This window comes from Podarcis muralis, chromosome 3, assembly GCF_964188315.1.
Source record: "Podarcis muralis chromosome 3, rPodMur119.hap1.1, whole genome shotgun sequence".
In the NCBI taxonomy this organism is placed as follows: Eukaryota; Metazoa; Chordata; class Lepidosauria; order Squamata; family Lacertidae; genus Podarcis; species Podarcis muralis.
In genome coordinates this window covers 70,927,434-70,948,849 of record NC_135657.1, presented here as the reverse complement: position 1 = coordinate 70,948,849, position 21,416 = coordinate 70,927,434, and the positions used below count along the sequence as shown (strand labels likewise).

The following is a 21,416-nucleotide window of genomic DNA, read 5'->3' as shown; positions in this document are numbered from 1 at the left end:
GTACAGAAGACCATTGGAGAGGGGAACAGTATAGGTATATTGAGCTGTTGTCTAAATCTTCAACCTTTGTAAGGTTTAGGATTTTTTATTTCTAATTTTAATTTGCATTTTTGTCATGGTTTAGGAGAATTTTGGCATGTTTTTTAAAAAGTTTAAACCATTGGCTGAATCAATTTTTTTAATGCAGATACCAATTATTATTTTTAAAAGAATAAAGAAAAAGCAAAGCAGACTGCATGAATTCACAGCTGCATAAATAGAAGGACAATAACTAATTTATCTTCATGCTGTAGATTTACTAGAATCTAAACATAGCCACTTAATTCCCAACCTGATTAAGAGTTTTGTGATGTTTTCATTGGCCTAATAAAAGCATTGCCTTAATAGGGATTTTCAAAGTTAAAAGGCACCCTCTGCCAATGTTGGCTTCAGAAAACAGCATTTATATCAAGGAAACAGTAGCAGTTCTCTGATCTTCAAAGTAGCTATGCAAGCTGACAATTAGTTTTAAAAAGGTGAAATATTCTGATTATAGATCTCCTGCATCATGGAGTGTGGTTTTATCCACCAGAGGGCTCCCATGTTTTTCTAAGTAATGAAATCCAAGAAGACCAAGATTTGTAAACGAACAGTTAATTACAAAGAACTAAGTTAAAATAAGTTACTCGCAGATCGAATGAAAACTTATAGTGTGGTTTAAAAGTTGAGAGATTCTAGTCTTGCAAATATATTTTATTCTTTGGAAATCACTGTAATTTTTCACCAAGGGTAGAATTTCAGAGAAGCACTTATTTCTGAAACAAACAGGTAAACCTCTGTTGCCTTCTCAGCCTTTTACTCAGAATCCTGCTGATGCCAGATCAGTCCCAGGCAAGCAAGCGAGAATTCAATCACTACCCTGCTGTGTTCATTCTTGCAAATTTAAGCAAAGTAACAGCTCCCAAGAAAATCAGATCACCAGGGGAACTATGGTTTGTTTCTGAGGGGCAGAATGAACTTGCGGAAGAACTTAAAATTGAAAGAAGAAAAAGAACAGGTAGCTGAAGTGGCAATGAGGTTTTCAGTTTGAACCTCAGAGAGAACCTGTATCCCCTTTAAATCACTTCACAGCCATAAAAGATGTTACTGTGGTAGCTATGCCTCCTGATTCAATTCAGCCACCAATCTTTTTCTGCCCGCTGAAGGTAAAATGAGATTGTCCTTGTTTCACCTAGCAAGAGGGGAAAGGTGTGCGACTAGATGGAGGGTGACGTGCTGAACGGGAGTGGGGGGGGGCAGAAGTTGGGGCTACAACATGCAGCTCTAGATTGTGACCTGCATTTTAGGTGAGGCTGAAAGGATATTGTTTCCTATCTTGTACGTATTATCTTTTTCAGTATTTCAAAGTTTTCTTCTAGCATTTCCAGACCAATATCAGGTTCACCTTTTCAACTATGATCCTGAAACTTAGTATCTAAAAAAAATTCTGAACCAGTCTGAGTCTCCCTTATTTGGCTTCTATATAATTGAAGGAAAACTGAAGTGCTATATAACTGAAGTAAAATTTGCCAGTGACCAAAATGTAAAAGGGGGGTTAAAAAGTGTACATTGCATACAATAAATGAAGGACGCTCCTGCAACTCTGAACAAACAAGACCATAAGAATAAATGAACTTTGCTGAACCAGACTAAATACCCATTTAACACATTTTGTTTCCAACACTCTTATAAAAGCTGGCGAGCAGGGCATGAAGGCAGCATTTTTAAAAATTATTTTATCATTATTATTATTATTATTATTATTATTATTATTATTAGTTCCCTTTTACTATTAAAGTTCTTAACTTCTGAAAACAATGGGAAAGATGCATATTAATATATATTAATCTGACTGACATCAGAAATCATTAAAAAAAATCTAATAAGTGACATATTGTCTAACATAATATTGCTTATATTTACCATCTATGAGTGTGCATTTCCAGATCTGGGCTAATTTTTTAGCTAATGTTTTCTTCCCAACACTCTGAAAAAGAAGATAAATAAATATAAGAAGTATTGTTTAAAACTAGAATAATCCCTGCAGTGCTTCAAATGTAACATAATATAATGGAAAGACAAAGACTAAAAGCCTAATTTTTATTATAGACCTGTATTTATGGATTTGAAATGTGCAAGCCAGAAATCATATTTTTCATCCCTGTATCTGATAGAATATATTCCATAGCTTCCATTTTTATACTAAATTTAAAACTGTACCTTCTGTTCCTTGCTAACTTTCACAGCAAAAACATATTTGACATTTTAAACTTGCTAGCCCTGGAAAACCAAGTAACTGAAGTGATTAGATTCTACCTCCTATGTGATAAACATATTTACAATTAAGGTTCCATGCTGGGCTTGGATGGGGTATAAAGTTAACTAAAGTAAATTTCTCCTACTACATGAAAACCGGTAGTGATGTAAAATATTATAGTATATAAACTCAGCTAGTTCTTGTACCTTACTGCTTAAATGTGTGCCTAGGGGATAGTTTTATGCATAAAAGCAAGAGCTACTCCATTCTGGAAATTGTAGTCCACCTGTTGTCACACATACAATCTTCTGGTCAGGATTGAGCTCAGGGAAATAATCTGAAGTAGAAACACTGCAAAAAAACACTGATTGGCTAGGCACCTGTGCCAACATAATCCATCCTCTCTCAGGAACAGTTTTTCAAGTTATAAGCAAAGTACAGGTTTTAATTTAAAAAAACCAAAACAAAACGAGACACAATATAATTGTTTACATGAATAGCTGCAGAAATAACGAACAGCTTGTATATTTCAACAAGATTTAAATTTGGACAAGAATTGAAGGGGGACCAAAAGAATGGGGGAGACCAAAAGAATGGGGGAGGGACAAACTACCAGTCAGGAAATCAGTATTTGTTGCATGAGTGCCCATTGAAGAGCAGCTGTAACAAGAAGCCAGGCTCAGGGCTGCAGGGGCTAAAAAACATGGTGGCTCCGGTTTTTAATAAGCATGGTGGGTTCCTTAACTTTTCCTGGATTGTGCCTATCACATAGAAGTAAGTGCATCAAATGTACAACTGCTGCTTTACCTTCTAGATCTGTTTTGACAAAATGCACCCTGAAACTCAGTGAAGAGACTTTTGAGAGAAATCTAGGACTCAGCTACATTGCCAAAGAAAAAGCGTCTTATATGCGTTCTTTATACATTCTAACACTGTGACACCAGATGGCACTGTGGAGTTCTGTTTTTGCTAACCCAATTTCTCATAAATGTTGCAACACGTTTAACTGAAAAAGTTCTTTGTTGTGTGCAGATCCGGCGCTACTCAAAACAGACACTAACATTTTGGCAATGTGCACAATGCTGGACTTGCTGAATCACATCCAATATATTTAGCTTTGAGATATCTCAACACCAAGCTTCACAATGACATATTCATTATAAACTTCTAATGAAGCTAATTTAGTCAGTGGTAAAGGATCTGCTTAGGGCTTGGAAGGACTGGAGCTCCAGTCAGCCTGATCTTATCACTGAGATTTAGAAATAAATCTCACTGAAATGGGTGTATTCTCAAGATTCATGTCTGAGAATATAAATATGCTCATTTGGAAGTTAGTGCTTTTACAATCAATGGTTTCAGATGAGACTGTGATGCTCAACATCTTTACTTAGAACTAAAGATCAACCATGTATTACTTTAATTACTCTACATGGTATCACCTCTAGGTAGTGGCTTCTCCATATTGTCACCATAGTGTGCAACAGAGCACATCATGTCACCCTTCATAGACTCTTCGAGTTGGAAGGGACCCAAGGGTCATCTAGTCCAGCCACCTGCAATGCAGGAATCTCAGCTAAAGCATCCATGGCAGATGGCTATCCAGCCTCTGCTTAAAAACCTTCAAGGAAGGAGACTCCACCACCTCTCATGGGAGTCTGCTCCGCTGCTGAATAGCTCTTACTGTTAGAAAGTTTTTCTGAATGTTTAGTCATAATCTCCTTTCTTGTAACTTGAAGCAATTGCCTCAAATCCTACCCTCCAGAGCAGGAGAAAACAAGCATGCTCCCTCCTCCATGTGACAATCCTTAAGATATTTGAAGATGGCTATTATATCTCCTCTCAGTCTCCTCTTTTCCACGCTAAACATACCCAGCTCCTTCAAGAATTTCTCATAAGGGTTAGTTTCAAGACCCTTGATCATCTTGGTTGCCCTCCTCTGCACACGTTTCAGCTTGTCAACATACTTATTAAGTGGTGGTGCACCTCACTTGTCACTTTTTTCCAGGATGATAAAGAACCATTAATGAGTACTCTTTGGGTTTGGAAAGTCAACCAGCTACAAATCCACCTAATAGTTACCTCGTTCAGCGCACATTTTACCAGCTTCCTCACAAGAATATCATAGGCGACTTTGTCAAAAGCCTTATTGAAATCAAGATACACTATGTCCACAGTAGTTTCCTGATCTATCAAGTTTGTAATTCCATCAAAAAAAGAAATCAGATTGTCCAGCATGACATATTTTTGAGAAACCCAAACTATTTCTGATGGCAAGTTAGGGCTACCACAGAAACACTGCAAAGAATACCAAAGCACAATAAGATATGTAATTTATGCTACATATTACAACAGTGGTGTGGGTAAGTCATCCTGCAGAGACCATTTCTATTGTTACTGAGCAATATGGAGGAAAAGGCTTTGATGCACACCATTCATCCCACTAAGTTCAATGGGGCTTAATTCCAGCAGTGACAGAACTTCATGCTCCGGCACTGGGGGGCAGAGAGCAGGCGGAGGCGGAGGTGACGTTCACCCTGGGGGCGTGGTACGCCGCCTGCAGGGGGGGGACAGCTGCGGGATCGCGCTGCCGGGGGCAGTGCGCTCCCCCCGCACTACTCTTCCTCCGCCAATGAATTCTAGGTAAGTGTATATACTTCCTATAGGTACACTCCCATTGGACACAGTGGGGTTTACTTCTGAATAAACATGTATAGGATTGTGCATCAAGTTATATTGTTCAAAATGCCAGTTTAATCAAACTGGAAATTCTTACGGGTTTCCCAAGGATGGCGAAACAGGTGGGCTTAGATGTCAGAAAGACTCTGTCAGCTTCGTCTTCATCATATATATCTACAAAGGGATAAGGTTGCTCCTCCTGTTGAGATGTCATCATTAAGCCTACATTAGGAGAAAAATGTGTTCAATATCAATATCACTATTACTTACAAGAAAAACCAATTTACTGACAAGCCCTACATCACAATACCCTTTGGCAAAAACCAAGAGCGTACAGTGGTACCTTGGGTTACATACGCTTCAGGTTACACACTCTGCTAACCTAGAAATAGTGCTTCAGGTTAAGAACTTTGCTCCAGGATAAGAACAGAAATTGGGCTCTGGCGGCGTGGCGGCAGCAGGAGGCCCCATTAGCTAAAGTGGTGCTTCAGGTTCAGAACAGTTTCAGGTTAAGAACGGACCTCCGGAACGAATTAAGTACTTAACCCGAGGTACCACTGTAGGTAGGTTTCCCAGTCCAGAAACCATTCTTTATGCTACAAAATGTTAGGTTGAAACTGTAAATTTAGATTGTTTTCAAAACTGTGAACCCTGAGTGCACAGGCAGAAAGTCGGTACAGTATAAGAAATGTAGTAGCATCTATGAAAAAGAAATCATATGGTACTGTTAAGAAACCCCGACTACACAGCGGCACGAGTGAGTCTGGCTTCGGCCAGCACCGGATGAAACCATATGAGGAGCACTTACTGCGTGACTTGACCAAACTGTGTCCCTCTGCTTCTTTTTGGTGGCAGCCCACACTGAAGCGGCGCGCGATAGGCTACCACTGATCCGCCGAGATTGCTGTTTCCCCGTAACCGTGGCGACCGCGACCAGCCTCGCCGTTCTCTTGGAACCGCCCCCGCTCCCTTCGCCCAATCCACGAGCGCGATGAGGACACGAGGCCGAGTAGTTTTTAAAGGGGCACCACCAACCGGTCTCTTCTCAGAGGGCCAACGGCCAAGCTCAGCTGCCAGAGCGTTCGGCGGCTGGGTGAGCGGCAGTTGGAGTCGCCTTCGAGAGTTTCGAAATTAACGGTTTCTCTGTAGAAGAACTGAGAGCCGTTGGGGGGGATTTCTGATCGTGTTGGCCCTTAACGGGATTCGCCTACATGCTCTCAGGAGTAAGTGGCGCTGAACTCCGTGGTGCTAACTCCCAAGTACGCATGAGTACGATCAGCATCTGATGAAGCGGGTTGAATCCGCGAAACCTTACGCCCTAATAAATTTATTAGTCTTTAAGGTGCCACGAGACTCTGTTTTAAGATCAGGCTGCAGCTACGCGAGGCGAAATCCGCACCTTGTTGAATGTGTGAGTTCGACGGGACTTGCTCCCTAGAGAACAAAGAAGCGCGAGACCTGAAAGCCTCGCGCGTTTATTATGGCACCAGCTTTTGTGTCCTCTACACCAGGGGTCAGCAACCCGCGGCTCCGGAGCCGCATGTGGCTCTTTTACACCTTTGCCGCGGCTCCGGGGCGGATACTAGCGAGGGGAGGAGGCGCATTGTGTGCCCTGACACTCTCCACTGTTTTAAATGTCGCAATGGTTTTGCAGCTCCCAGTTTTTTTTTCTTCGGTCCAAGTGGCTCTTTTTGTCTTAAAGGTTGCAGACCCCTGCTCTACACCATCAGAGGTATGGAGGGTTCTGCTCAAATCCCCTCACATGCCCAGACCTCTGAACCGTGGATAATACTTCAAGTATCTGAGGAAGACTCCGGTCCGCGAAAGCTGGTGCCATAATTGTGAGGCTCTTGTGACAGAGGCCAGGCACACCTGTCCTTTGGAGACAACAAATAACCTGCTGGTCTTATAGGTGCCAGCACGGCTCACCTCTGGAAGTTGTGACCACGGAACACTCCTAACGGAGTGTGCTTAGCACTGCAACCATCAATAAAGCGCTGGACAACACACACGGCCCACAAACGGCGCCCTTCTTCCACCGAGAACAACGATATACGCAGTCCTGGCAGAACGGGCTTTGTTCCCGAACGTAAAATGGCGTCTGCAGAGGCAGTCACGTAAACTTGCGCTGCCTTCGGCTGTCACTCTCCTGCGCCTGCGCAGGATGTAGGCGGGACGGGTTCCTTCCTGGTGTTTTGGAGAGTCCCCTCTCATTCTACCTGATACCCCCCTTAGCGAGGGGGCTGGTGGGGGGTTCTTGCTGGTTCAGTGGAGCGAGAGGGGGAAAGGGTTCGGGGTTCATGGACTCCTCTATCCCCACTCGGTAACCTCGGGGTTTCTGGGAGCAGAGCTTCCCTCAAAAGAAGGAAGGGGCGCCCGAGAAGGGGTTCGCCGCTGACTGAGTGCGGCCCTCTCCCCTGCTGTCACCATGCCTGTGGCGGCTCCGATCATCAGCTCTGTGCAGAAGCTGGTGCTGTACGAGACTAGAGCTGTAAGTAACCCCCGCAGCGCCCGCTCTTCTCTCCCACTGCTTGACTGATGACTGGGAAGCTGTAAGTGCTGCGTTGGGAAGCGGGGAATGCCACTGGTGATGATCCAGCCTAAACCTTCTGAGCCCAGTTTACAGCCTAATCCTATGGATGTTTACTCACGAGCCCCACTGTGCTCTCTAGGGCTTGCTCCCTGGACCAGGAGTGGGTAAACCTTGGCTCTTCAGATCTTGTTGGAGTTCCCATCAACCTTTGCCAGTGATAGGTGATGGATGATGGGAGCTGAATTCCAGTGACACCTAGAGGGCCACTAATGTTTCACCACTCCCCTAAGATGTGCCTAGTATAGTAGCCCGAGTGACTCCTAATGAACTGGATGGGATTTTTCTGAATAAACATGCATAGGAACAGACTGATAAAGGGCCATGCTGTTTGGACCATAGAATAATCAAGCAACACTGTTGAGGGGGCAAAAACCTCAGAGCAGACCCCTACAATGGCCCAGTGATGGCTGAGCAATCTTAAAGGGTATGGAGTGCTGATTGCTGTAGAAGGGAATGAAGGATTCTGGGAGAAGTTGTGGCTAGCTGAAATACTGAACAAAATCATTCCACACTTAGACTCTGCAAGTGGAATCTGCAACTATGTTAGTAAACTGAGTTAGGTGCTCATTTTGTTCAAAGAAATGAAACACCTCATAATTTTACCCAAATTGTAGGGTGAGGCTGTCCTGTCTGTAAAAAAGGTAAAGGTAAAGGGACCCCTGACCATTAGGTCCAGTTGTGACCGACTCAGGGGTTGCGGTGCTCATCTCGCTTTATTGGCCGAGGGAGCCGGCGTACAGCTTCCGGGTCATGTGGCCAGCATGACTAAGCTGCTTCTGGCGAACCAGAGCGGCACACGTAAACACTGTTTACCTTCCCACTGGAGCGGTACCTATTTATCTACTTGCACTTGATGTGCTTTCGAACCGCTAGGTTGGCAAGAGCAGGAACCGAGCAACGGGAGCTCACCCCATCGCGGGGATTCTGTAGAAGGAGCTAAATATTGCTTGTTTGATGAAACATGGTCTCTTTGTTATGCCACATTGAAGTAGAGGTACTTCAACTCCTCAGCACTGTGCCTTTGCCTCTTGCAAGCAGCCTGGTTACCAAATCTTAAATTTAGTATAATATGAGAAACTAAAAGATAATGTAATATGTTTACCTGGATGCAAGTCCTACTGTGTTCTCAGTTAAGTGTGTGTAGGATTCATTAATCTGTTGCCGATGTTTCTTGGCTTAGCTCAGTGTAGCAAAGCAGCAAAAAAGACCACGGGAGCCAAGTGACCACTGAATTTGGCTTAGCATGTTACATGGAAAAAACAAACAAAAAACGAGGCACTACACTTCTGTAAAACAAGAAAATCCTTAATAAAATATTAAAAAAAAAAAAAGCATGCTGTGTGATTCAGGCCTGTGACATTTACACTGTGACCCACTTCTAGACATATTTGCTCAGATGCAAGTCAAACTGAGTTCAATGGGCTCTTTCAAATGAGCATGGGTAGGATTGCTGCTTATTATGCATGGTGATAATTTATTATTGAAGAGTTACATTTACTGCTAGTCCTTTAATTCTGTCATCTATTAATTATATACTCGGATGTATGTTTTCTATTTTTTAAAAAAGTTTTATTTCTGCATAACATATATAGCCTCTAGTTTTATTGGCTGCCTATTTGTTTGATAAATAAATTTAAGGTGCTGGTGTTTATCTGTGAAGCCCTAAATGTCATTGGGCCGAAATACCAAAAGGATAGCCTCTCTCTCTGCTACCCCAGCTATGTCTTAAGATCTTCTGAGGTGGCTCTTGCTGTGTTTCACCATAGTAACACAAGAGAGAAACTTATTTGCAGTCGCACCTCATATGTGGAGTCGCACCCTCCCCTCAGAAGTCTGACTGGAAGCAACATGGCTATTATTTTCTTGCCAGATCAAGATGTATTTGTTTATTTAATTTCATAAAATTTATACACTGATTGTAAAAAGTGGTTTGCAAAAGGATTAAAATAGTAAAATCAAGAAAAGAAAAATACAACCCTACTTTAAAACATACAGAAGTTAAAATACTGAAGCAGATTAGCTGAACTTTCTAAGCATCTGGGTATGTTTGTTTAAACAGGAATGTTTTTAGCAGATGCCAAAAAGAGTACAGTGGTGCCTGCTTTATTTCAATAGGCAGGGAGGCCCAAGGTGTAGGTGCTGCCACACTAAATTACCAAGTTCTTACAAATACAGAATGGGTGTGATGGGGCACCTGTGGTAATACCAATGTATCTATTTGCCCAGACATTAAAAAAGGTTTTAAGGTAGTCATTGCGTAAATATGATTGCTCTGATTTTGACTGCCTTTTTATTTGTCTATGGCAGGTTTTATTGTGTTTTGTGTGTGTGTGTGTGTGTGCGCGCGCGCACGCACGCACTGTATATAATTTGATCTGTACCCTGCTCTAGTATCTGACAGATTATGGGTATTTTAAAGAGGTCCTCATCTTATCTCTCCTAAATTGTTTATCTGAATAGTATAGGCTTTGCCTGCATTTGAGAATTGCTCCTGATATCTCACCCCAAGACTTGTCTACACAGAATCCAACTGAGATTGTTCATAAGTTCACTAGACAATGGAGAATGTATGTTTCCAGGCTATATACATATCATAATAATCTTTATTTGCATCAGCCACTATCCATAGCAATAAAATAAAATACAATGTACTGAAAAAGAGGTAAAAACATAACTATATAAAATTACATTATGGAGGTTTACATCAATAATCAAATAACAGATCTTATTCTAATTGCCCCTGCTAAAATTTTTGCAGTTTTTGGCTATTTATATATATATTTCTCCTAAGGTAAAAAGATAAAGGACCCCTGGACGGTTAAGTCCAGTCAAAGGCAAATATGGGGTGCGGTGCTCATCTTGCTTCAGGCCAAGGGAGCCAGCGTTTGTCCACAGACAGCTTTCTGGGTCATGTGGCTCGCATGACTAAACCACTTCTGGCACAACGGAATGCCGTGATGGAAGCCAGAGCATATGGAAATGCCATTTACCTTCCCACCGCAGCGGTACCTATTTATCTAGTTGCACTAGTGTGCTTTTGAAATGCTAGGTTGGCAGAATCTGGGACACAGCAACGGGAGCTCACTACCATCTTGCTGATTTGAACCACCAACCTTCCAAACAGCAAGCCCAAGAGAATCAGTGGTTTAGAAGACCACAGCGCCACCTGTGTACCTTATAGTATTTCCCCTAACACAGCTTTAGGGTGATTATTTTCACTGGGAAACAACATAGGGAGAAAGAGTTTTTCAAAAACTTCCTAGCTCTTCATTCCTGATTGAGACCCACCCTACTGCTATTTACAAAATGGAAAAATACCTATTGCAGATTTTCACCTTTTCTGGTTTGTGATAAGGAACTGTGCTTCCTGTCCAGTATTCTCTCTCTATGACAATAATATTTACAAAACACTTAGGCTATTTTACAACATGCAATAAATTGTAGCAGTTCATGGTATGTGCATTACATTATCAACCACAATAAAAATCAAGCCATATTTTCCTTCAGAAGGTCAAATGTGGGGAAAGATAATATTACGAATGAATCAAAACAAATTTGGGTTCCTTAGAAGCATATTGAGAATTCAAGAGTCATGAGGCATTTTTAAAAGGTAATGAAGGGGGAAAAGGACAAACAAATGGAAACCTTGAACTCCACAATGTGGAAATTTTCTTTTCGGTTTTCATTTGCCATGTATACATTGTATGTATGAGACTATTCCTATCTCTGCATTTCACTATATATTCCCAGAGCTTAGTACCACATTGTGCTTTTTTAAATAAGAGGCAGAGGTTTTCCTCAGCTTTTTGGCACAAGATTTCTTCTTTAACTTGATATGCTAGGGTTTGAAGTATATACATTGAAAGCAGGGCCAATTGAACCTTTGGCTCTTCAGACGTTGTTGAACTATAACTCCCATCATAATTGATCATTTACCGCACTGTCTGGGCTTGAAAGGAAATGGAGTACAGCAGCATGTGGATGGTCAGAGGTTCGCTGTACCTGATCTGCATCCTGTATTATGCCACTGAAGTGGTCTCTTTCTAGACCCTGCCTCCTCAACCTAGTCCATATTAGTCAAAACATTAGATGTTATCTTTTGCTTCCTAATCTGTTACGTTTACCAATGCAAATGCGTATTTGTGTCAACATGCATAGGATCAGGCTGTATGGATGTCAGGTGGCTTTTTTTTCTCTCCCCTCAGAATGATTTGAAGAGCTTGCAGAGCATAGTTAAAACATAAATCTTACAAGACAAAGGTGCCAGGCAGAAGCATTCATCTCCATTTCCCCTTTGTATTTATTTCAGTGGCTTGGGGATTATAGAATGGGGAATTGTAATATACAACTGTACAATCTCTAAATCTTTTCTCATGAATGCTTAGTTTCGCATGAGGCGGCAGTGAACCTTTCCCTTTCAATCGGTTCAAATGGTGGTTTTAGAAAGCAACACATTCCCACTGTAGAAAAGGAAGTCTGTTTTAAATAATCACACTGTCAAGAGAAGTTCTCTCAAGTATATTTCAGATGTTTGCAAAGCAAGGCCAAGAGAGCCACTTCTAAATCTGAGATAATTATAGCAACTGCAAGCATCCTGGGGCTCCTTGCTTTTAAGCAAGCTTTTGATTCCCCCTTTCCATTGCAGTGCTGTTGACCAGCTGCATGTTAACATCTGTTTGGTTTGCAAAGAGCTTCTGACTCTCCACTGAATGTGGAAGGTGGTGCTTGCTGGAAGCTGTGTGTGTGTGTGTGTGTGTGTGTGTGTGTGTGTGTGTGTGTGCAGAATGCCTATGGAGCTGAGAAGGAGGTTAATCAAGTGGAATGTTCTTAAGCAATTAGAAATAGTACTCTTGGAAGACAGAAACTTTTCCTTTCAATTTGGTGGAACAGAGAGGATGATTGTGAATTGCTCTTAATAAATAATATGCTGGGTTGATCCGCTCCTTTAGGCTTCAGCAATTGCTGAACTGCATCTTGAAAGGTGGCTGGCAATTGCTGACTCATGTTGACTATAATTTTAGATGAAAGTAAAAATTTAAGGACACTGATTAGATTGGTGCATTATCATTACAGTTTTCTCTCTGTGATAGAAGGCTACATAATATTTATGCAAGATGCAGTACAGTATAGCTGTGAGGGATATACTGTAGCTATTCCTTAGCATGTCAGTATTTGATGTGCATGAAACATTAACAGGAATATTGTTTCTAAAGAGAAGTGTTGTATTTAACACAGTTGAAACCATTTATATATATGAAGAGTGTATTGCACATGATGCTTGCAGGATCTCTATGCTTCACTGAAGAGTCATTGGAATGTGACTGTTGTTACTGCTTTCCTTGGTCTCCTATCTTTATCTCCTTGCATGGAGATTAAGGCTGCAACTGGGTTGGGTTATGATCATGAGCTTTGACAAAGGCAGGAAGCATTAAAAATAAGTAATATAGTAAGTGCCATTTACTAAACATTTGGTGTGTCAAAAATGGGGAATTTGGTATCTATCAAAGCTTGATTTGATGGAAATGCAGAGATATGGCAATTGCCCCTGATATACATATGTACAGTGGACGCTTGGGTTGTGAACGTGATCTGTGCGGGATGCACGTTCGCAACCCGCAGCTTTCGCAACCCCTGTCTGCACGGGTTGCGATTCGGCGCTTCTGCGCATGTGCAAAGACCGATTTGGTCTTCTGCACATGCGCGACCGCTGAAACCCAGAAGTAACCCGTTCGGTACCTCCGGGTTTCGGTGGTCCGCAACCTGAAAAAACGCAACCTGAAGCGGCTGTAAGCCAAGGTATGACTGTATTTACAAAAAATAACTGCAATTTGCTCTGGATATTTTAAAAGAGTGATTTGTAATGTGTACTTCAGATTGTTTTGCTCAGAAAATGAACATTTGTTTGGTATCCTTGTGGTATTTTGCCTGGTTAAAGGTTGCCTGGAATAGTTGCCAAACATTTAAATATGCATTTCTCTCTTGAGTCATTCTTCTAGAAAAACCTAGGTACTATGTAAAATTGTCTCCATTAAGATAACAGAGTAATTTTTATTATAGACAAGATAGAAGGGAAATGATTTACCATTTTATCCCATTACGGTATATTATAAAGACTTAGAATGTGTTTTAATATTTTTAAGTCTTTATTGGGATAAAAATCCAGCTGAACAAACATATAACAAAAAATATTATTTTGTTTCCGTGTTGCTTTTCAATTGTGCAGTCCCCAAGGCAGCTTGCAAGGAGATTAAAACAATTGATAATACTGTACTGTACAGTAAAATAAGAGCAAGGCTATGTGGGAGATCCGCTGTAGTGTGGGCAGACCTTCGCTCACATAGCATAACTTCATCTTCCTCTCCAGAATATCTGTGAAACTGGGGACCTTAAAGAGTAGATTTGGGGGGCATTCAGGGGGCTGGAGGACAGAGGGGGGAACCCACAAATCCTATTGCAGGGGTGGATTTTTGTTGACTGTTGGTGCTTCTGAAGCCTTGTGCATAGTGCTTTGCAAGTCTCAATGATCAGCTGATTGTTGTCACTTTGAAGACTATACCCACACAGCTTGATTTCAAACCATGCAAGCAAAAATGGTTCACCCAATGTCATTGTAGAATCAAGCCCACCTGTCAAATGTGGTGGGTGGGGCAGATAAGGATTTGCCTTGTCAGTCAGATCCAATTACCCACTGTGTGTGTGTGTGTGTGTATGTGTGTGTGTGTTTGTGGGATAGAATTTTGAAAGCAGTGAGGTCAGAGGAAAGTGGAATGCAAAATGCACAGGCTGAATCTTAAATGTATCTAAAATTGATACAGTCACTATTCACAAAGTAATGTGGATGATAATACAAAAATTCTGGCATTAGTAAGATAAATGATAGCTGAAGTGGGATATTGATTAAGGCCTAAATAAGGAGGCTCTTACCTGTGAAAGCTTGTGCTCTAATAAGGTGCAATAAAACTCTTTGCCTATAGTTATGTTGGTTTAATTAGCTTTGTATGAAATCTTATTTATTTTTTCTTCTTTTTACAAAGCGTTATTTTCTTGTTGGGAGCAATCATGCAGAAACCAAATATCGTGTCTTGAAAATTGATCGCACCGAACCAAAGGATTTAGTTGTTATTGATGACAGGGTGAGTACATCACAATTTGAGACATTATAGCAAGCAGTATTAATAATCAAATATTTTGAATTCAAGTGGAAATGAAGCTATTCAGATGGTCCCTTTCCTAATGTTTCATTTCAAAATATTGTTTCCTCTCATTTTATATTGTTTTCCAGTAGAGGGGCTGAACAGTAGTAAATGAATGGCTGTGGTGGGTGATTTTGTTGTGGTAACTGGGAACAACTTCTGAGCTTGGCTCATATCAAAATGTTCTGTTCCTATGACAGAAATGACTTCCTCCTATGGAAGATCTCTTCTGAAGAAAGAACACATTTAGGTACAACCTACAATGTCCTCTGAGAGAGAATTTGATTGCATATTTTTCTCCTGTGTCATAGAAAATGAAACTTGTAGGACTGAAGAAAATCCATTAGTTTTATCTCCAGTACTATAGTAAAAGAGATGGAAATTGATTAAGATATGCTTCCTCCCTCCCTCTGTGATTATTTGTTGTGTGCCAAGTGGCTGTGAGACCCATTGCTTTTGATTTTTGTGTCAGCCTGATAATTCACAATTATCTCATTCTGCCAAGCACTAAGAAGTATATTATTACCCATTTTACTATACAATTTGTGCAGATAATCATCATCATCATCATCATCATCATCATCATGGAGAAAAATGATTGTTGGCATCCACCTGTTGATATACCCTTTTGAATGATCAAATCATAAGAATGCATTTAGTGGTCTCTTATTTATTGCCATGCGTGTGTGTGATGGAATGATTTCCTATGGAACCATTTAAATGAGTTCTCTGCGGCAACTTACCATCTGTGTGGATTTTTCTGGAATGATACTATGAGCAAGAACCATCAAAAACCTAACATCCTAGTTAAGGATTCTTCTTGAAAAATCCTCTCAAGTGACAATATTCAGCCCCAGTAGCGTCTCCAGTGTTATAGGACTCTTATCCAATGGATATTATTTCAGCTTTTTCTATCGGCATATTACAAAGTCTATCTCCCTCATTGAGTCTTCAGTTTTATTTAAATGAGTTGTTAACAACATAGCTTAAGATTTTTTGGAATGTTAATTAACCATAATTGAATCTATGTTTTTTAATGTGAAGAAAACACAAAACACTTTAGACTGGGGCCTAAGCTGTATTTGAACCCTTTTTGAAATCAACCCACTTTGCTGCTATACATCTTGCAGCATCTGGTTTACAATTGGATTATGCTTTACAAAACATGAAAGGATGAGGAGAACAGCAATCAGTTCATTCGTTTTCCAACAAGACATAGAAACAGTCCTTTCTTTTTCTGTATATGCAATTATTCAGAGCAGTTTTTAAAGGAACATATTTTTATATGATTGCACATTCCCCATTTTAAGCATGTCTATACCCAACAAGAGGTGAGAGAGCTGCTTGGTCGCTTAGATCTGGGGAACAGGACAAAAATTGGACAGAAGGGCTCCTCTGGATTATCCCGCGCAGTCTCTGCTTTTGGTATAGTAGGTAAGGCACACCTTTTTATATATTTATTTATTATGAAGTGACTTGCATAAATTTGAATATTATCAAGTCTTTGTAAGTAGAGTTACCGTATTTTTCCGTGTATAACATGCCCCCGTGTATGACGCCCCCTATTTTTGGGGACTCAAAATTAAGAAAATGGGGAGAGATTGCCCCCGTGTATAAGAGTACCCCCCTTCTTTAACATTATTTTTTAGTAAAAAAAACTAGTCTTATACACGGAAAAGTACGGTAATTCATGAAACCAGACACAAAATCCCATAACTAAAAGGGAATTTGACCCTCAGTTTGAATAAAGGTTCCTCAACCCTGCAATAAAACTACAGACAATTCAAGAAAAATGGTAAAAGCAAAACAGCAGCAAAGCATACTAAAATACCCTGTCCGTTAAAAGCTATTGTGCCTAAAAGTTAAAAAGCTAGACTTCAGCTGAATGTATTGTGTAGAGCAGGCATAGGCAAACTTGGCCCTCCAGATGTTTTGGGACTACAGCTCCCACCATGCCTGACCACTGGTCCTGTTATCTAGGGATGATGGGAATTGTAGTCCCAAAACATCTGGAGGGCCGAGTTTGCCTATGCCTGGTGTAGAGCATTTGCCATCTGAGGCACTACCACTGAAAAAAACCCTATCCCCAGGAACCACTTGTCTAAGTTCTGAAGGTGGGAATATCTGGACTAGAGTCTTTGACAAAGATCTTTAAAAGCAGGTAGGCTCATATGGGAACAGTGGTTCTTGTATTTGCTGTTGTTCCTGCACGTACACACATGCAGCATTGTTACAACATGCAAAATGTCTCTGAATGTAGATAAGTAATTAAGGGCCAGAGTAACTAGCCAAATGCCAGAATCCATAGTTGATGAGTAGTTAAATGATTACTCCTAATAAAATTCAAAGAATGAAAAATTCACCTGGTCTCTGTATCAAATATTACCACTTGAAGTGGATGTGGTATTTTCTTATTCTGCTAGGCAGGGGTTCTTTTCCCTGCAGTGATGAAAAGTTTTTTCAAGTTGAATTTAATAACGACAAAGTGTAGACAAATCAGTCATTGTACAATCAGTCACGTTGCAGTATCAGGCATTGATATGGGGTTTTTCGGTTTCCTTAGTTCACCCCGGCACTGACTTGATGAAATATCCGTCAAGAATCCAATAAATTATTTTGTAAGGAAAAGAAAAGAAAATCAAAAGCCAGCAACCACTTTCGAAAGCACATTTTAATTTATATCCTTGAATAATTTAGTTTACAATTTAGAAGGAAATGCATGCTCATTTCATACAATTCTGTACATTAAAGGAGATCAATTTGCGCAGGAGTTTTTTTCTCCAACTGCAGTTTTCTGAGGTGTTAGGAAATACAACTTGAAATGGCATGTGCTTGGTTTTAGCCGTCTAGTACTATATTGAATAAAATGACAGAAGTAATTTCTTCTGTCTTTTACAGGCTTTGTCAGATTTTTAGAAGGATACTACATTGTGCTAATTACAAAGAGAAGAAAGATGGCAGATATTGGAGGACATGCAGTGTATAAAATAGAAGATACAACTATGATATATATTCCAAATGACTCTGTACGAGTGACTCATCCTGATGAAGCAAGGTAAATTACCCTTTTTCTCTTTGAGATAACATAATCATACACAGAGGACAAAGGTTAATAGCACAGTGATATGCATGTCTACTCATAAGTTGGCATCCATGTGACTTGGGAAATAATGGAGGAGTCAACCCTTTGGAGAGTTACGGTGCCTGTAGAGACCAATAGGAGATAAACATGTTTCATAGAAACTGGGGCTGATGAAGGTGGCCATTTGTGCATCATGGTGTTTCTTCTCTCTGCGCTCATCTCAGCCGTCATTCCTCCTCTGGTCATTGCTGTGGATACACAATCTAACTGTCTTCAGGCACTGTGGTAATCTTCAAGGGATTCCCACACAGTGAAGTTGATGTTGCCAGCCTTCAAGTCTTGTTGCAGACATCTTTGTAATGCAGAGTTGGTCTGCCAACAAGCCAGCTGCCTGAAGCCAGCTTCCCGTAGAGCATGTCCTTAGGGATCCTACCATCTTCCATTCTGTGGACATGAACAAGCCAGTGTAGATGTTGCTGAGACAAGAGTGCAAACATGTTGGGAATGTAGGCTTGGGATACTACATCTTTGTTTGAGACCCGTTCCTGCATTGTGATGCCCAGATATGGAAGGCATTGAGGCACTGCTTCTGGTGGGTGTAAGTTGCCCACATCTCACTAACATGAAGCAGCATGCTAACTATGCGATCCTGGTAGACCTTCATCTTGGTATTGGTTGTTAGCATCACATTCTCCTATACCCTTTTGGAGAGGTGATCCACGGCTGTAGCTGCCTTACCAATACACTTGCCCAGCTAAGCATCGATGGAGAAGTTGCTGGTTATGGTGAAGCTCAGGTAGACAAAATCATCTACCACCTCAAATGTGTGGTCACCAATGCTGATGCATAGCTATGGGTTAATAGCACAGAGAAGGGTTAATAGCACAGTGGTGTGTGTGTCTATTTAGAAGTAACTCATTGAATTCATTGGAACTTACTGTACTTTTCCATGTATTGGACGATGGTTTTTTAAATTAAATTATGTTAAAAATTGGGGGTCATCTTATACATGGATAGTGCATAGTGGGGTCATGCGAACCGGAGATTGCCAGCAGCTATTGGGCATGTTATTGGTGGCTGTGGCAAGGGCTGGTGTTGATTGTCTGTCACTGATCAGCAGACAGACGATATATGGCTTTTGTGACGTGTGCGAGTGTTGTCATAGGTCATGCAGTTGAGCTCAACAACTCTGGGCAATCCTCCCCCAAAAAAGCTCAACAACTAAAAATTTCAACCACTATAGGCAATCTACCCACCATTTTCTTAATTTGGAGCCCCCCAAAATAGTGGGCGTCTTATACACGGGGGCGTGTTCTACACGAAAAAATACGGTACTCCAGGTAAGTTTGTGCAGGATTGCTGCCTCATTTCCTTACCTTTCAGAGCACTGGTGGGAAACCTTTGGCCTACCCTGTTTTGGCCAAGACTCATCACCTGACATCATATGAAATCTAGTATTGTGGCTTGTCTTTATACTGGTGCAGTGTCATTAACTAAAGTTTTGGTGTTTCCTTCTCTTTTATGACTTTTTTTCCTAGGGTATGTACAGCTATCATATGTTCTCCTGGCATCTTCATTCTTATAGAGAGGATATGGTTTTGAGCTCACAAACCAATATAAGAAATATTCAAAACATGTTCAAAGCTAATGAGAATGACTCTTTGACTGATAGGATGTTTCATTGTTGGTGGAGGGGCTAAAGTATTGGGGCTATAACAAAACAAACCCTTGCTTTATGAGAATGTTGTCTTACTGTGTCTTTAGATACCTTCGAATATTTCAGAACGTGGACCTGTCTAGTAACTTTTATTTCAGGTACGTTTTGCATTTCAAATGATTATTAGAATGTTGAAATTGGTTCTTAATTATGGAACATCCAAGAATTCCTTCTCCATTATCTCTCTCACAATCCTGTAGAAGGATAAAGATGTCTGAAGCATTTCCATTTAGAAACACTCACAGGCAACTTCTTATTTGTTAAAACAGAATGTTCTTGTTGCCTACCACTGTCCAGGTCCTAGGATCCTTCTGTTCTCATATGTGAAATTCAAGTCAAGTCAAGTAACCTTTATTGGCATCACATAGGAACGTTCAGATACTTACTTGGCAGGGGAGACACCTTGATCATATGTGAAATTGTCTCAGCCATTCTTGTCTCTGGCTCCTTTACCTGGTTGCCATTAAGTCCCCTTGATGACTTTTTCATGTAGTTTGACCCCTGCAGTGGTGAAGGTGGAAGTTCCAAGGATCAGTGGGCACAATTGACTGCATACAAAGCTAATGATGAATGAACCCTTCCATCTCAGTTTTTAGAAAGGGCCTCAGCTAAAACAAGTTATTTTCTCCATGAAATCTGAAAATGACTAGCATTATTTCTGAGCCCATTCTGAAATTTGCACTCCTCTGCATTCCCAACCATTTCATTGAGAGAGTGTCAGGAGCTAAGTCTTGCTCCTCCTCCCACACACCAGAGCCCTGCCCCATCACCCCTTTTTCTTATCACAAAATGTACCTGGGTGAGATCTCCACTAGTCACTGCTGACTAGGATCAGGGGCGGAGGGAGGGGTGTGTGGTGGGGGTGGTCTGCCCCGGGTGTCACTACTGAGGGGGGTGACAAAATGCCAAGCGGCACTCACCATGGCGCCTGCAATGCGCCAGAGCCACACGTCTCCCCTGGGAGAGACACAGTGGCTTGGGCATGCACAGACTCCAATGCTGCCCAAACGGTCCGCCCGCTGCCTCTCCCTCAGCTGTAGGGCGGCTGAGTGGGAGGAAGCAGGCAGACTCCGGAAGCCCCACAGAGTGTCCTGCCCCAGCCCCCATGGGTGGCTGGCCCTGCCCCTGGGCGCAAGGCACATGCGCCGCCCCAGGCACCCCAGCGGCTTGCTCTGCCTAGGATACAGAAAAACCAGTATCTTAGGTGCCAAGAACCATGGGGCATGTAATTTCCAGCAATTCTGTTCCAAGTGTCCTGGAATACTACATTTCCTGAGATACTTAGCGCCTGGGATGCTTTCATTTCAGTATTTCAGGCATCAGGATGGGGGAGATGTTACAAAGAGGCCTCCCAAGAGGCTTAACTGCAGCTGCTAACAGTCCACCAAAGTTACAAGTTATCAGTTTCAGCACTCCATTTAATAACAAAGCTTCAGAGTTGTTGTTGTTTTTTTTTTTAATAATTTTTTATTAATTTTCCAAACATGTATTATACACCAACGACAAAACAAAACAAAACATACACACAAATAAACATGTATAATTTCATAAACTCATTTTCCTTCACCTTGTTTCCCGGACTTCCCCATACCCCCCTTTTTCTGCATCCTTATTTTTCCCTTTTATCAGCAACCCTCCATTTAATTAATTAATTCCTCTTCATTGTAATTCCCTTAAATTTATGATTTACAGCTGCAATTCTCTGTTTCTTAACACCATAACATCTCAGCACTCCTCAATATTACAACAGTTTTTAAGATATATTTTAAATTTCTTCCAGTCTTCTTCCACTGTCTCACTCCCCTGGTCTCGGATTCTGCCGGTCATCTCTGCCATTCCCATGTAGTCAATCACCTTCGCTTGCCATTCTTCCAGAGTAG

At 41.2% G+C, this 21,416-nt stretch overlaps 2 protein-coding genes across 4 annotated transcripts in view; one reads left to right on the top strand and one right to left on the bottom strand.

Moving 5' to 3' along the window:
• The window catches only part of AK9 (adenylate kinase 9), a 55,762-nt gene extending 49,644 nt beyond the window's left edge, over positions 1-6,118 (bottom strand). Inside the window, exons 1-3 of one of the 2 annotated variants that reach the window (XM_028723133.2) lie at positions 5,760-6,118; positions 5,049-5,173; positions 1,942-2,005 (exon numbers count right to left, since the gene is read on the bottom strand). In XM_028723133.2, the coding sequence (XP_028578966.2) occupies positions 1,942-2,005; positions 5,049-5,168 (184 nt within the window). In that variant the 5' untranslated portion in view covers positions 5,169-5,173; positions 5,760-6,118. Of the gene's footprint in view, positions 1-1,941; positions 2,006-5,048; positions 5,174-5,759 lie in introns of those variants that run through there. The other variant, XM_028723135.2, reaches the window with a different exon arrangement.
• Positions 6,119-6,125: 7 nt separating this feature from the next.
• Positions 6,126-21,416, top strand: part of FIG4 (FIG4 phosphoinositide 5-phosphatase) — a 63,822-nt gene continuing 48,531 nt past the window's right edge. Inside the window, exons 1-5 of one of the 2 annotated variants that reach the window (XM_028723138.2) lie at positions 6,126-6,174; positions 14,579-14,677; positions 16,048-16,171; positions 17,636-17,792; positions 19,584-19,634. In XM_028723138.2, coding sequence (XP_028578971.2) covers positions 6,163-6,174; positions 14,579-14,677; positions 16,048-16,171; positions 17,636-17,792; positions 19,584-19,634 — 443 coding nt within the window. In that variant the 5' untranslated portion in view covers positions 6,126-6,162. Of the gene's footprint in view, positions 6,175-7,109; positions 7,443-14,578; positions 14,678-16,047; positions 16,172-17,635; positions 17,793-19,583; positions 19,635-21,416 lie in introns of those variants that run through there. The other variant, XM_028723137.2, reaches the window with a different exon arrangement.